Source organism: Cebidichthys violaceus, unplaced genomic scaffold (assembly GCF_023349555.1).
Source record: "Cebidichthys violaceus isolate CVI_PGR_0920_01 unplaced genomic scaffold, fCebVio1.0.p SCAF_7, whole genome shotgun sequence".
Taxonomy (NCBI): Eukaryota; Metazoa; Chordata; class Actinopteri; order Perciformes; family Stichaeidae; genus Cebidichthys; species Cebidichthys violaceus.
In genome coordinates, this window is record NW_027176927.1 from 14,054,881 (window position 1) to 14,067,793 (window position 12,913).

Below are 12,913 nucleotides of genomic sequence, written 5' to 3' on the forward strand. Positions count from 1 at the left end.
TCGCTCAATTACTAGGCTTTATAGGGTTCCCCACACAAACAATTGAAATGCCTGCAGCAGCCTTATTATCCCTGTAGAACTGCAGCGCTGAACTGTAATAAGCTCACAAAGATGTCACTTACAATTGGTCAAACATCTTTGGTGCATGTGTGTTTTGAATTTCTTTTCATTTATGTTGTTGTTTGGTTTTCTGAAAGTCTTTTGTGTTTCTGTTTTGTCCAATGTTATATTGCTTTGCACTCCAGGGTACAGAAACAGGAGTTAACACAAAACCAAAGAGCTGAAACAATGCGATGCAATAGGTGACAGTAATACAAGAGGAAAGTTAAAATGACAATGCTTTAGAGCAGTGGTTCTCAACTGGTCTGGCTGCGGGACCCACCATCACCCCTTAATGACAAGCCGTGACCCAAATTTTCAACTTCTCAAATGTATTTAATGAAAAGATGGTGCAGTTTGAACCTGAGCTGAAAATGTCCTCTGCAGTCGTAGTGGTAGGGAGCTCTCTTGTGCAGAGAAATTGTTCCTGTCAGTCCCCGTCCCACATGTTTCACGTAAACGAGTAAAACTTATTTGTTTGTTTTGTCTATAGATTTGTTCCATTTGTATTGCAAAATGACCACTTGCCTTAATTCGAGCAGTGGTCTGTTGTTTGATGTCATCCGACATGTCTTCAATCCACCTACTTATAGTGTCATTTGACAGAGGTATAGTTTTCAGTTTATCCGCTGTGGATTGATCCAACACGTCCGTGTCCATGGCTGCAGGTAAGTAAGACACTTTTGTGATGTCCTCGGGTCTTGAAGTCGTCTTCGAAAGTACTCAACAGGTTTATCTTTGAGAGAAGGGTGTTTTGTTTTCAAATGCTGCTTCAGTTTTGACGGCTTCATGCTTTCTTGAGCCAGAACCTCGCTGCACAAAACACACTGAGGTTTTTGCCCTCTTTTGTCCTCAATGTAAGAAAATCCATACCTCATGTAGTCGGTGTCGTACTTGTATTTCGTTCAATTAGCATATGAAAACAAACTTTGCGGGTGTTCTTGTTACATTGTGTTTAAATGATAGTATGTTTGTCCTTATCTGGCGAATGTTGTGATATGCGCTACTGTCCCTAACGTTAGCTCGCTACTTTCGACAAAATGTGCACTTCCAGGACGACTGCTTTAAGTCGGTGTTCAACCCGCCCTTTTAATTGCTGGAAACCTTTTCTGATATCTGTTTCCTCCTTAAGGTAGTTTACAGAATGAAATATTAGTTTCTCTCTTTTTACCGTCACATCCCAGCATATAAAAGGCATGTTCAAGTTCAGAGTATGCTTGAACCTATGATGGCAGCCAATGGTAAACGAGTGTTTGACGCAGTTGTGACATCAGCTACAAAGCATCTATAGTTTGTTTTACCTTTAAAGTAATAACCGAAAATGTTTAATGGCTTCTTAGGATTTATAGATGAAATGACAAAACCCTGGTCAGCTGCCCCCACTTCCCTCAACACTTCCTTTAATCATGTACATCTACATTTTATTATCTGTACAAATGACAAATATTTGCCACCATATAGCGTTTGTGTGGAGCAGATGCAGATGGACACAAATGTAGCAGACTGCAGGCCACAGGAATTGGAAGAAAGTAATCTTTATTTACAGTTTGCTGGACTAATGTTTGTAACTACAACAGACATAACTGCCTGCATGAGCTCTGCTATTCTTATCTTAATGAACCAGAGCAGTTTGAGCTGTCCAGTGACACTTAAAGTCGCCCACGGCATTCTTTATCTTCACTGTTGCATAAATAAGTCCTCCTTAAATGTTTTAATGTTACCATATATGGGAGTCTCAAGGTTGTGTTGACTGACCCTGGAGAAAAGTCTTTCATCCTTCTCTTTCTGATTTTCTCTGAGAGTAAAATAACACAGGGTAAGAACAATGTCACTGTTTTAAAGGAAGAAATGGATACATTTTAATTTTAATTGAAGTGGGAATGCATTATAGTAAGTATAGATATAGTATTTGTTTCAGACTGATTCTGTCTAAATCTGAATCATTGAATGTTTACTGTTTATATGTTCCAGCACTTTAATAAAAATACTCTTTTGTCCGGCCCTAAACATAATATCTCAGCCACTGGTCCCATCTTGACAAGGTAATGCATTTGTGAGCACTATTACAGAAAAAAACAAACAGATTGTTACAGTGGTTGCCCTCATGAGGGCGCTTTAAACCTACGTCCAACTTACAAAGTTTACACAAGCGGTCCAATAATTATGAAAGTAAGTGGGAAGGTGTCTGCGTCATTTGAGGAACTGTTGATGTGGCCTTAATGCATTAAGGCCACATCAACAGTGTGGGTCATGTACGGGCATGCCCGTACATGACCCACTGTGAAATGGTAAACACTTTCATTGTTAAATTAGGGTTGCTTTTCTCCGTTCAATAGTTGTGAATGTGAACACACAGCAGTTTTAGTTTGCATAGACGTCATTGCAACACCTGTGATAGCCCCAGTTTGTGCCTCTAGTGTATATTATTATAACTTTAAAACAGTGGTAAATGTTTCAAACATCATCTGTGATTTATCCTTCAGAAAAACAAAGGTTTACCTTTGTTCTTCAAATATAATGATCGTACATGAAAGGCACAAACTAAATGAGAACTTTGTGTAGACAGCAGGGTCTGTGTTGTGAGCCTCAGATGTGTGAGTTGTACAGGTAGGTACTGCTGATGCTCCAATCAGGAGGGAAGTCCTGTACTGCATGGCTCTTGACGTGTCTCTGCATGGCGACCAGGCTATTGCAGAACTCCCGGCACACTGTGCACTGGTAGGGCGTGGCCCCACCGTGAGTCCGCAGGTGCTTGATCATGGCTGAGTAGTCCCGTGAACGCTGACGACAGATACGGCACTCAAAGGGTTTCTCTCCTTGAAGCAGAGAGAGGATAGAAAAGGGGGGCACAGGAAGGAAGACAATGGAAGGAAAGACAGTTGTGCTCACATGAAAGAAGGCCTTGAACCTTTAGACGTGACATATATTTCTTGCCAGTGTTATACCATTTGTTAATTTGATATATTCTGCTATATTACTCAAATTAAATTTATCCAGTCAAATCTTTTTTGCCTATTGAGAGATTTAGAGGCAAATCAACTAAATTAGGTCACTTTTAAACAAATCACCCAGATTTGTTTAAGATCAGAACAGTTATGTATATTCATACTATATACTGTTCACGTGTGTGTGTGTGTGTGTGTGTGTGTGTGTGTGTGTGTGTGTGTGTGTGTGTGTGTGTGTATAAGAGAGAGAGGGAAATTAAGTTGTTAAAGATGCAACATGGTATGAATTGCATCTTTCAGTTTTAGATAAGATATAAACATAGAATGAGATTTCACCTTAAATGCTAACCCATTCTTTTTTGTTTAGAACGTTAGCATGTGTATTAATTTTAGCATCATATATATGCATGTGGTTTTGCATGATTCAACCAATTTACAGCTAGTTATCTTGTAGCCTTTATATTGTCGCCACTCCTTTGTTTGCCAGTGTTTCATTTCTTATGCTACACTTTGCACAATATCCAGTGCTTGACAAGGGTAGTTATCACAGTGAATATTTTGCCTTATGTTACTTTTGTCAAACCTATCATTAATAATGTTGCAAGCGCACACTTTGAATTGCATTGCAGTACAGAAATAATCACAATAGCTCTAAAAGTTCATTGTGGATTTACACACAAGTTTCAATTCTGCAAGTTCCTGTAAGGTGTGTTTTATAGTATTTAAATGAGTAGAAAGTGTCACCTGCCTGGAAGTTGGTAAAAAATATAAAACCCAGAACACAACAGTCTGCTTTGGAAAATGTTTGTCAGTAATATTTGATAGCAAATGTTCTAAAACATGCAAAAGTGTTGACACAGTCCTTTATGCTAAAAATAATATCGGCTACAAAAAAGCACCTAAAACAGGTACATACTTTTGTCTTTGAGCCAATGAAAATGTAAATTGATCATAAATGCCCCCTTCTCCAGTAACTTGTCATGCCATGCGAACAACGGACCTGTCTCTGATCTTTCTGGCTCCCTCAGACCAATCTGTTGTTACTTTTCAGGAATGCCATTGGCTTTTTAATGTCAAAGTACTTAATTACTGTAATTGAACATAACTGTTTTATAACCCGATTGTCCAGTTTATCTGACTTAACTTTGTAACAGGCCAAAAGTAAATATGTTCAAATCCTTGTTTTTGCGCCAATGTCCCACAATATAAAACAAAGATTATTAGCCATGTTGTGGGTAGGCAGTCTTAGTAGTCTTAGACATGTTGTGTCTAACCAGTGAGTGCTCAGCAGCACCATAAGTCACTGAGCTGAGTTCTTTTCTGAAAAATAGCTATACATGCTACTAAGTTATTTCTGCTTCATCGGACAAAGCACTTTTCATCTTGTTCTGACAATTAAACAGTGTGCTTACCAGTGTGAATTCGGTGGTGTGTGTCCAGTTGATGTTTCAGACTAAATTTCTTGGGACAGTATTGGCACTGGTAGGGTTTTTCTCCTTTGGGTTCTTGTTGATGGGATTGGGGTTCATGCTGCAGCACATCTGCTCTTCCACAGAACCGACACTCTGCACAGGCCTCACCTGTGCAAACAACGAGATGAGGGAAAACAGACAAAGGTGTGAACATTGTGGTGGGTATAATGAGTGGTCTGACTGCCCACACAAACACTATGACAATTGAAAGGTACTGTGGTTTCATTTTCTGCAACAGCCAACAGTCCTATAAAGGTGTTTTAGAGACAACTTTCTACTATTAAACACAGTAATGATTGTGTTAATTAATACTGCACTTAAACCCTGTAGCGCCATTTGTATCATATTTGATACGTGAGTTTCAGAGACCTCTACGTAATTAACATGAGCAATACTTTCCTGAAAAAAACTGTTGTATACAATCCTATACATGTCTGCTACCATCTGGTGGAGTTTCCATGCACTGCAGGCAGTAGCAGGCATTTAAATTCCATTTCCAAAATGGCAGCCGTCACGAAGTGACTTTTTCGTTTTCGGCAGGGAAATCGTTGCTAATTTGAAACAGTTATGGTAAGAATAACATTTATAGTGTTACTAATATTTCAATATGACCATTTACTGTATTGAAGCAAACTATAATTACTTCATATTTCGTTCCTTATTTTATAGTAAAAACGTGTTGAAAACATAGGTATCAAATATGATACAGCAGGTTTATAAAGTAATAATTCATCTGTAAATCCTTGTATTGTATTTCATTATGCACTCTGGATTATGCCATATCACAATGCCAAATACACTGTTTTGGTCATTTAATTAAAGTAATTAAAGGTAATAAGATAAATTGAGTGAAAATTCATGTTTTTTATGTATAAAAGAGAAAATCCTTGGCTATCATAACCTTTTGTTATATTGCTAATTCATTAATTCATTAATTTTAAAAAAGAAATTCAGAGTAAACAATCAGATGCAAGCACTGCACAGGCAATCACTTCTCCCATGTCTACTGTGGGAAATGTAAAGTCCATCTTTGCCTGAAAAAGGACAGAAACTGTGCTTTTCCTGCCACGAGGCGAAACAAACAGGTTGTAAAAGGTTGCTGTTTGGGAAAAAATAAGAACCAAACCAACTGAAATGTTCCAAAAGCAATGAAAATCATTAGTTATTGTTTCTAAAATAAACATTGTTGTGATCAATAAATTGACAAATATGCCTGATGTATCAAATGTGATACAAAAAAATATCATATATGTAAATACAACATTTTTTTATTTTTTATTTTTTTTGACTAAAGGTCCAATAAACACTTCAATATCAAAAAATCAGAATTTTCTGAATATTATATGATGTGTCAGGCTTTACAGGGTTGTCTGAGCTTTTCTTTTGCGATTGTTATGTTGAAATTGTTTACGTTTATTGTAATACTTAAGTCCTTTGAACACATTAAAGCGCAATGAGATGTACAAGCAACCAAAATGACCATTTACTTGCAATAAAGGGAACTTCATTCATTCAATGACTCTGCTTTTCTGCTTTTATATCATTACAAATTGAATATCTTTGAGTTTGAAACTATGTTGGTGTGATTGGACAAGATATTTAGGTAGGACTTTACATTACAGCTTGGTAATAACAGGATAAAAGTGGGGTAAATCAGATGATAGTTAGGTATTAAAAATGAGTATTTTTGGGTAATATTAAACTGAAATTTATATAATGATAAAACAGGGGCCAAAAACAAAAGGTTACGAGGCAAAGAGGTAAAACTATTTAGTAATAGTATTATTGGTGTCAATATGGTAACCGCCTAATAATAAAATGGTTGTACAATTGATATTGTGATCGTAATGGGATAATAACCTGATTATGAGGTTATATAGTTACACTATGTTTGCAACATATTATATGTTACTTTCATCAAAATACCTTTAAAACTACACAGAAATGATTGGAAGTCAAAGTTGGTAAATACCATATTATAATGCTAACATTAATCCTCCCTTATATTTTAATCATGGCCCTTTGTTTCAACGTCATACTAAACAAATATGTTTGATGCTGTAACTTGAACCTTGAAAAACCTTTTCTGTGTGTGTAATAACTATGATTAAGGGCTGCTAAATGCTAAGCTACATGGCTCAGTTTAATTAATGGCAATATTAGATTAAACCAAACATCAAGAGGTCTATTGATTACCTGGACAAAGCTCTCATTAACTTGTTACATGCATTTCAGTCTAATATTACCCATTGCACATGGGATAACATCCCCTTGGGCTCTGTAATTTTCTCTATTTTCTAACATTTCATAGATCAAACCATTAATTGATTGATTTATTAAATAGGCAGCAGATTAATTCATTACGAAACGGTGCAGATTTTTTTTCAATCCTGCTTAAATCAACAATAGCAGTCAGGACTATAATTCTCCCTGACCTCCTTGACATGATTACAATTAATCATAACTCCAGTAAAAAAGATACAGTTTATGCACACGCTTTAGAATAATATATTAGTCGCATACTTTTTTCAGTCACTTTCAGAGGCACAACTCTATTTTGGTCAGCATCCTGTTGCAAGACAATAAATTCAGTTTGTACAAGCTTACTTTCCTGTCACTCTGCACACGTGTCTCGTCTGCAGCCACATATGTTAGTGAGTCTTTTAAAATGAGGTGTGATTTTGAGGTTAAAGTTGCAACTCTGAAGCCTTTCAGTAACTTGTATTTTTTGGAGTTTTTCATATGTGAAAACCTGGGCCTCATAGTATAGACAGGATGCTGAAAGAAGAAGGGGGTGTACTGTAGTAGGGGAAATTGAGAGAATAAACCACAACAATTGAAAACTCACCACTCTAAACACAACCTATGCTTCCTGTCCAATATTTCTCTTCAGTTGTCACTTTAAAATACCTAACATCATTTATAGGTACTGCTTTAATTTTGATTGGCCTTATTAACATACATTACTATAATTTCAGGGGAAGGCAAAATCAAATCAATCAAACAGCTCAAAGCAACAATGAAGGCAGGTGCTTAAATGCTTTATTTGTATTTTTTGTTGTGCTGTTTTGTATTTAGATATTAGAGAGATAAATTCAATTTGTGTTTTAGTATATTTATAGGACTTTTCCTAAATTATGACACTGCTAACTGCATTGTGACTTGTAAAGCACAGTTTTACCATAGCTTAATCTCTTCAAGTACTGTTGATCAGATAAAACATGTTAAGCAGACGAACTACCATACTTGCATATGCATGTGTACACACACACACACACACACACACACACACACACACACACACACACACACACACACACACACACACACACACACACACACACACAGACTGTTGTTTTTACAAACAGTGTTAGTATTGTAGTGACATTCATATTATAGTTATTTATTATAATACATCAATATGTATGATTTTTAGGACAAACCACTGTTGCAATGCAGTGCATACTGTACTGCATACATCTAGCCCTATCTAGTAACCACACTCCTGCTCCTTCTGCACCGTGCTCTCAAAACCACAACTCTCTTTATCACTTTCCATTGCGTAGCTACGTAGCTGGAGGTTAGGGGTCATGACAAGAACTGTCTTACTATCGTGTCAAATTGATTGGTTTTACACGGGATAAGCGCTGGTACAGCCTTGGTCGTACTGGATAGTAATACTAGTATGCTCAATGTGTTTTCTGTTATTATCATATTACCTGGTGTTGTGGAGGCTGATTCCCGCAGCACTGGAGCACCAAGGAGGCTTGTACTGCAGTGTTGGCAGTCTTTAACTCGTTCTCTGCTGGCTTTGGGTACCTCATGGTTGCTGTGGAAAATATTTTTTTTAATGCAACGGTTGCAAAAGATTACACTAATTGTACCTTTAACAATAGTAAATTAAGTAATTTTATTTGTGCTCTAAGGAAATACTTCACTTGAGATATGTACATTAAGTAAAAGTCAGTCTGCATATATTTTATCACAGATTTCATCCTTTAACGCCTTTTCCTTCCTCTCCATCACCACATGATATTTATAGCACTTGTTCTCGGTAAAAGCTTATTTGCATTTCATATCATGTGAGAAGGAGAAAGAAAATAAAGAGACACTAAAGAATATGGCTATTTTGTTCTGAACAATTTCTTGTGGTACAAGCGTGGCCATGTTTACACTGAAAGCATGTTTCAGTGGGTTGAAAATCTTGATTTTTGCAAAGGAGGGGAAAAATATAGGGGGCTCCCCTTTACTCACTTAGTTACACTGTGTGGAACGCTGTACAAAATGCAGGTAAATCTCCCAAAAACAAAGTCACGTTGGTTTTACACTATCTAGCATCACAACAGAGCAGCGGTAAATTCATTCAGAATTAGAAATTGTTCTAATTCTGAATGAATTTACCGCTGGATTTGTTTTAATCCCACAAAAGTAAAACAATTATATTTATATTTTTTGGAATGTTAACTTGTGTGTCTTTTGCTCTTTTGTGCTGGGATTGGTCAGAAACATGGGAGTATGATTTGTCAAAAAAATACTTTGACTGACTAAGACTGTCAGGGAAGGGTTAACTAGTGAAACTGCTCTAGTTGGAAAGTGCAGGAGGCTTGAAACAGCAGTGAGTCAGGTACCGTAGCTGTTGCAAGGGAACAATTGAGCAAATTAGGGGATTATTCTATGACTTTGAGACAATGACTGAAAATAAAAGCCATAAGTTTCCAAAATCATGTCCAAGTGCTGACTTACCTCAGCTCACTGGCTTGAACAGTCCCAGTAAATGCTCTCTGGCTGGGTTTTTTCCGTTTCAACAGGCCTTGCTTGATTATGCTCCCCATACCTGTTGACCCAGCGTAATGGTTTTGTGTATAATGTGGATAAAAGCCTGAACCTATTATAGAGCTTTGAACAGGGGTTTGAAAATGAGAGCCGAGTAAGGGGAACATGTGGGGGGTGGAGAGGGAGAATGGGTATGCTACTGTGGGCTGGTTTGGGGACTGAAGGGGGTGAGCAGCAATTAAGCTTGGATAGTTCTCTGCTATCCGCCTCAGAGTGGTCACGGAGCTCCACATGTTTGTAGGGAAAGTCCAAGGGGAAGAGAAATAGGAGCTGCTGCCGACAGGCCTGGTGATTACACTGTCTCTGTTGTAGAACGTTGCTGACACAGGGGAGAGTTTGGGCATCTTTCTTGGGGATGGCGGACTGTTGGGGTTCTTGGCAGGATCAGAGGGTGAGAGGTTTTCCAGGACAATGCAGTCGCTTGCCTCCTCCACTGGGGAAGAAGTCACTTGGAGTCTCTCCTCTTGAATAGGACTCCCTTTTTGCTTTTGATCATTCTCCTCTGCACTTTCTTTCTCTTCTTCTTTGACACATGCGATTTCTCTTCTTTTTCCACCCTCTCTGGCTCTGTAGTCAAGATTTTCCAGCTGTTTTCGGCACTGGTCCTCCAGCTGCTGCATCTCTAACAGCTGAGCAGCTTTCAGCAGCAAGTGCAGGTCATCCACAGACACATCAAGAGTCTGTGTGTAGGTGAAGTCCAGAACTTGCTGGAAGGTGCGTGGTGAGAAATACTCCAGAGTGCAGTGGACTGGGCTGTCTATGTCTACCTGGGCTAGCAGCTGCGCTAGTCTTCTGCTAGCACAAGCCAGTACTAGCCGATGAGCCCTGAAAGTTTGACTCTTTACTGAGATGATGGCATCGCAGAGTGACCCTGAGCGTCGTAAGGCATCTGCCTGCTGCAGGAAGTGGAAGTATTGGGTGTTGTTGATTCGGATCATTTCTGAAGTTTGTAGAAATATTTTCAAAAATCTGAGAAGAAAAAGTTGAAAGAACAAAAAAAAAAAGAAATCAGAGTGGGATGCCATCAGATTATGTACACACTGCTAAAATTTGTTCTATCTATTTTCCAGGTATGTGACATTTCTAGAAATGCTAAATTGTAAGTGGAAAAATCATTTTGCAAATCAACAGCAGATTGACTGTGATTAATTCATTTATCTGTGGTTTTGTTTATCCTAGGCTATGTAGTGAGAGTTGAGGGACAGAATGTACCCATGGTATTATTTGTTTATATTGCGACAAGTTGGTGTGACAGTGAATTTGATTGTCAACCAATTTACAGAACAGTTTATAAAATGGTTATGGATTTTTACATAAATTACCCCCCACCCCCCCCTCATGTATGTTCACACAGTAGGATTCTCTTTTTATGAGAAAAACAACATCAATCACCACCGTGTCTAAAATCATGTCTGAATGTCTGGTTGATGTGTGGAAATATACTCTGTTTTGTGAAAGCTTTGATATGCGGCGCTCACATACACACTCTAAAGCCACAAAGCCCTAACAGTATATGAAACCATGACTAATGACTGTACACACAAGCAAACATGAGTGAAGTTTGAGTGTCAACAACAATAACTGTATTTGGTTGACTGTATTTGGATACCATAACCTTCAGCAGGGGTTGAATAGGTAAATATGTAAGTATATGACAGAAATATTTGGAATTTAGCCCTAAAATTGAGAATATATGGAGGAAAACATTGTGGCTATGTGTTGAAACTGCCGGATGCCTGAGAAGTTGCTGTCACAGTCTGAAGTCTATAATGAACCTTTATGATTATACAGTGTGTGGTTGGTTTCTGCAGTGGAGGTCACACATTTTTGCACAATTGCAACCCCATAAGGTCCTCTGATGGTGACTGTAAATGGAAAGTATGTGAAACGAAATTGCATCTAGTTATCTCGTTACTGGAGTAAAAAAACAAACAAAAAACGCGTATGCTTTTTGCACGCATTCGCTCTGCTCTTAGTCAAATTAATCTATTTTATTTATTGGAAAACATAGCAACAAAAAGCAGTAATTCAAAATAATATCTGAATTATTTTATTCATAATTTAAAAAATAGCGCTGAGAGTGAAACTAAACATTACAGCAGCTCCAGTATCAGAAGTAGAAAGTCACTTAGATGTGCTGTATTTGATAAGGCTCAGCCAGCATGCTTAAGGTTTAGGTTTAGTGTTCATTTATAAAAAATATAAAAAACAACTATAGTGACATAATTTGATTTTGAGTGCAGTGTTGAGTGCGTAGGAAAATTATCATGCAAATCAAGCCTTCATAATTTCAGTGAAGCCTACAGTATCGCCTGCGTACATGAATGTAAAGTAGTAGAACATTCTGTCACGGCAACGTTTTGCTCAGAATTGTAATATATTGTCAATTCAAATTTCCTCCGTACAATATGCAGTCATGCATTTTGTACAGTAGTAATTTTAATAAATATGAAATTCATCATACAATAATAATAATAATAATAATGAGGCTATTATATAGTGGTGTAATTGGATCAATGTAGTGGTAATTTGCCAGGTGGATTCTTATGGTGTTCTACATGTATTTTATGATAAATAACTTTAAAGCTACTTCAGTTAATAGCATGGGATTTTATGCGCAAGGAGATTTTGCAAAAACTTTAAAAGTTGTTTGTTGTGTAATACACAAATCTTTCCAGCTCAGAAATGTAGCTGTCTTTCAGTGGCGCGTGGAACACCGAGCCTTGTACTTAACTATAGTTTCAACTGTTTGTTTTGTTAGATTGTACTTTCAAATATTGTACACATATCACATTGGTGTTGCACCTTCCATTATAATTTTCAATTACGCATTGAAGTATTGCAGCTCTCCTGAGGCTGCTGACCATTAAATACATTGTTTTATTGTATTGTATCCTGATTCATTATGCTTTAAGTCCTTGTAATCCTTGTCTAAATCTTTTATAGCTTTAAATATATTTGATTTTGCAATAAACTGCCTTTCGGAAATAAACAAATTCCCACAGATGAAATTTACAATGCACTTTGTAGTGCCGTGAGTTGTGACAGCAGGTCTTTGAGAGCCTTGCAGTCACTGTACTGTCTCAATGCTTACATGGGGGGAAAACCTTGCATGCATATGTCAGATTTGCACATCCTTTGACAGGACATGAACTGGCAGCCAGCCTACCCAAAGCTTGCATGTAAAGGACTGGAATCACAAGAGAGAAGCCTTTACTTATATCCTCAACAGGCAACAGAAGATCACTCGCAGCACACTAGGTTGTGGTAACAGTAGATCACAGAAAAGACCAAACAGGAGCAGTGTTTAAGTATCTTCTCGTGTCTTCAAGTCTTGAAAACTTATGAAGCACCAAGCTGTGTGAATGAGACACTTACCCGGTGTTTAGTGAATATTCTCCCTGGGAAATGATGAGCTACCTCGCATCATGACTGTGAAGTGATAAAGTGACATGTCTGTCTGGGGTGGTTTCCTCCTTTGTCTTTACAGTCCCTCCTCTTTAACTTGTCTCTTTCCCTCATTGGTTCATTGATTATAGTGCTAAATGGCTCGTTTTTGGGGAT

General features: G+C 37.7%; 1 protein-coding gene across 1 annotated transcript; it reads right to left on the bottom strand.

The window, feature by feature from the left end:
- Positions 1 to 1,591: 1,591 nt before the first annotated feature.
- On the bottom strand, positions 1,592 to 12,794 carry zbtb32 (zinc finger and BTB domain containing 32). The gene is made up of 5 exons (XM_068736531.1): positions 12,728 to 12,794; positions 9,260 to 10,318; positions 8,236 to 8,345; positions 4,457 to 4,624; positions 1,592 to 2,915 (listed from the first exon to the last, which is right to left on the bottom strand). Exons 2-5 carry the CDS (start codon positions 10,285 to 10,287, stop codon positions 2,686 to 2,688), a joined length of 1,536 nt encoding a protein of 511 aa, XP_068592632.1. The 5' UTR covers positions 10,288 to 10,318; positions 12,728 to 12,794; the 3' UTR covers positions 1,592 to 2,685.
- Between the last annotated feature and the right edge of the window lie 119 nt (positions 12,795 to 12,913).

Bases quoted from the DNA above. Each gene is read 5' to 3' on its own strand.
- zbtb32 (XM_068736531.1), bottom strand. From the start codon at position 10,287: ATGATCCGAATCAACAACACCCAATACTTCCACTTCCTGCAGCAGGCA. The intron at 4,625-8,235 runs GTAATATGATAA...TTGTTTGCACAG, and splicing joins ATCAGCCTCCACAACACCAG to GTGAGGCCTGTGCAGAGTGT. The intron at 2,916-4,456 runs GTAAGCACACTG...CTCTGCTTCAAG, and splicing joins ACACCACCGAATTCACACTG to GAGAGAAACCCTTTGAGTGC.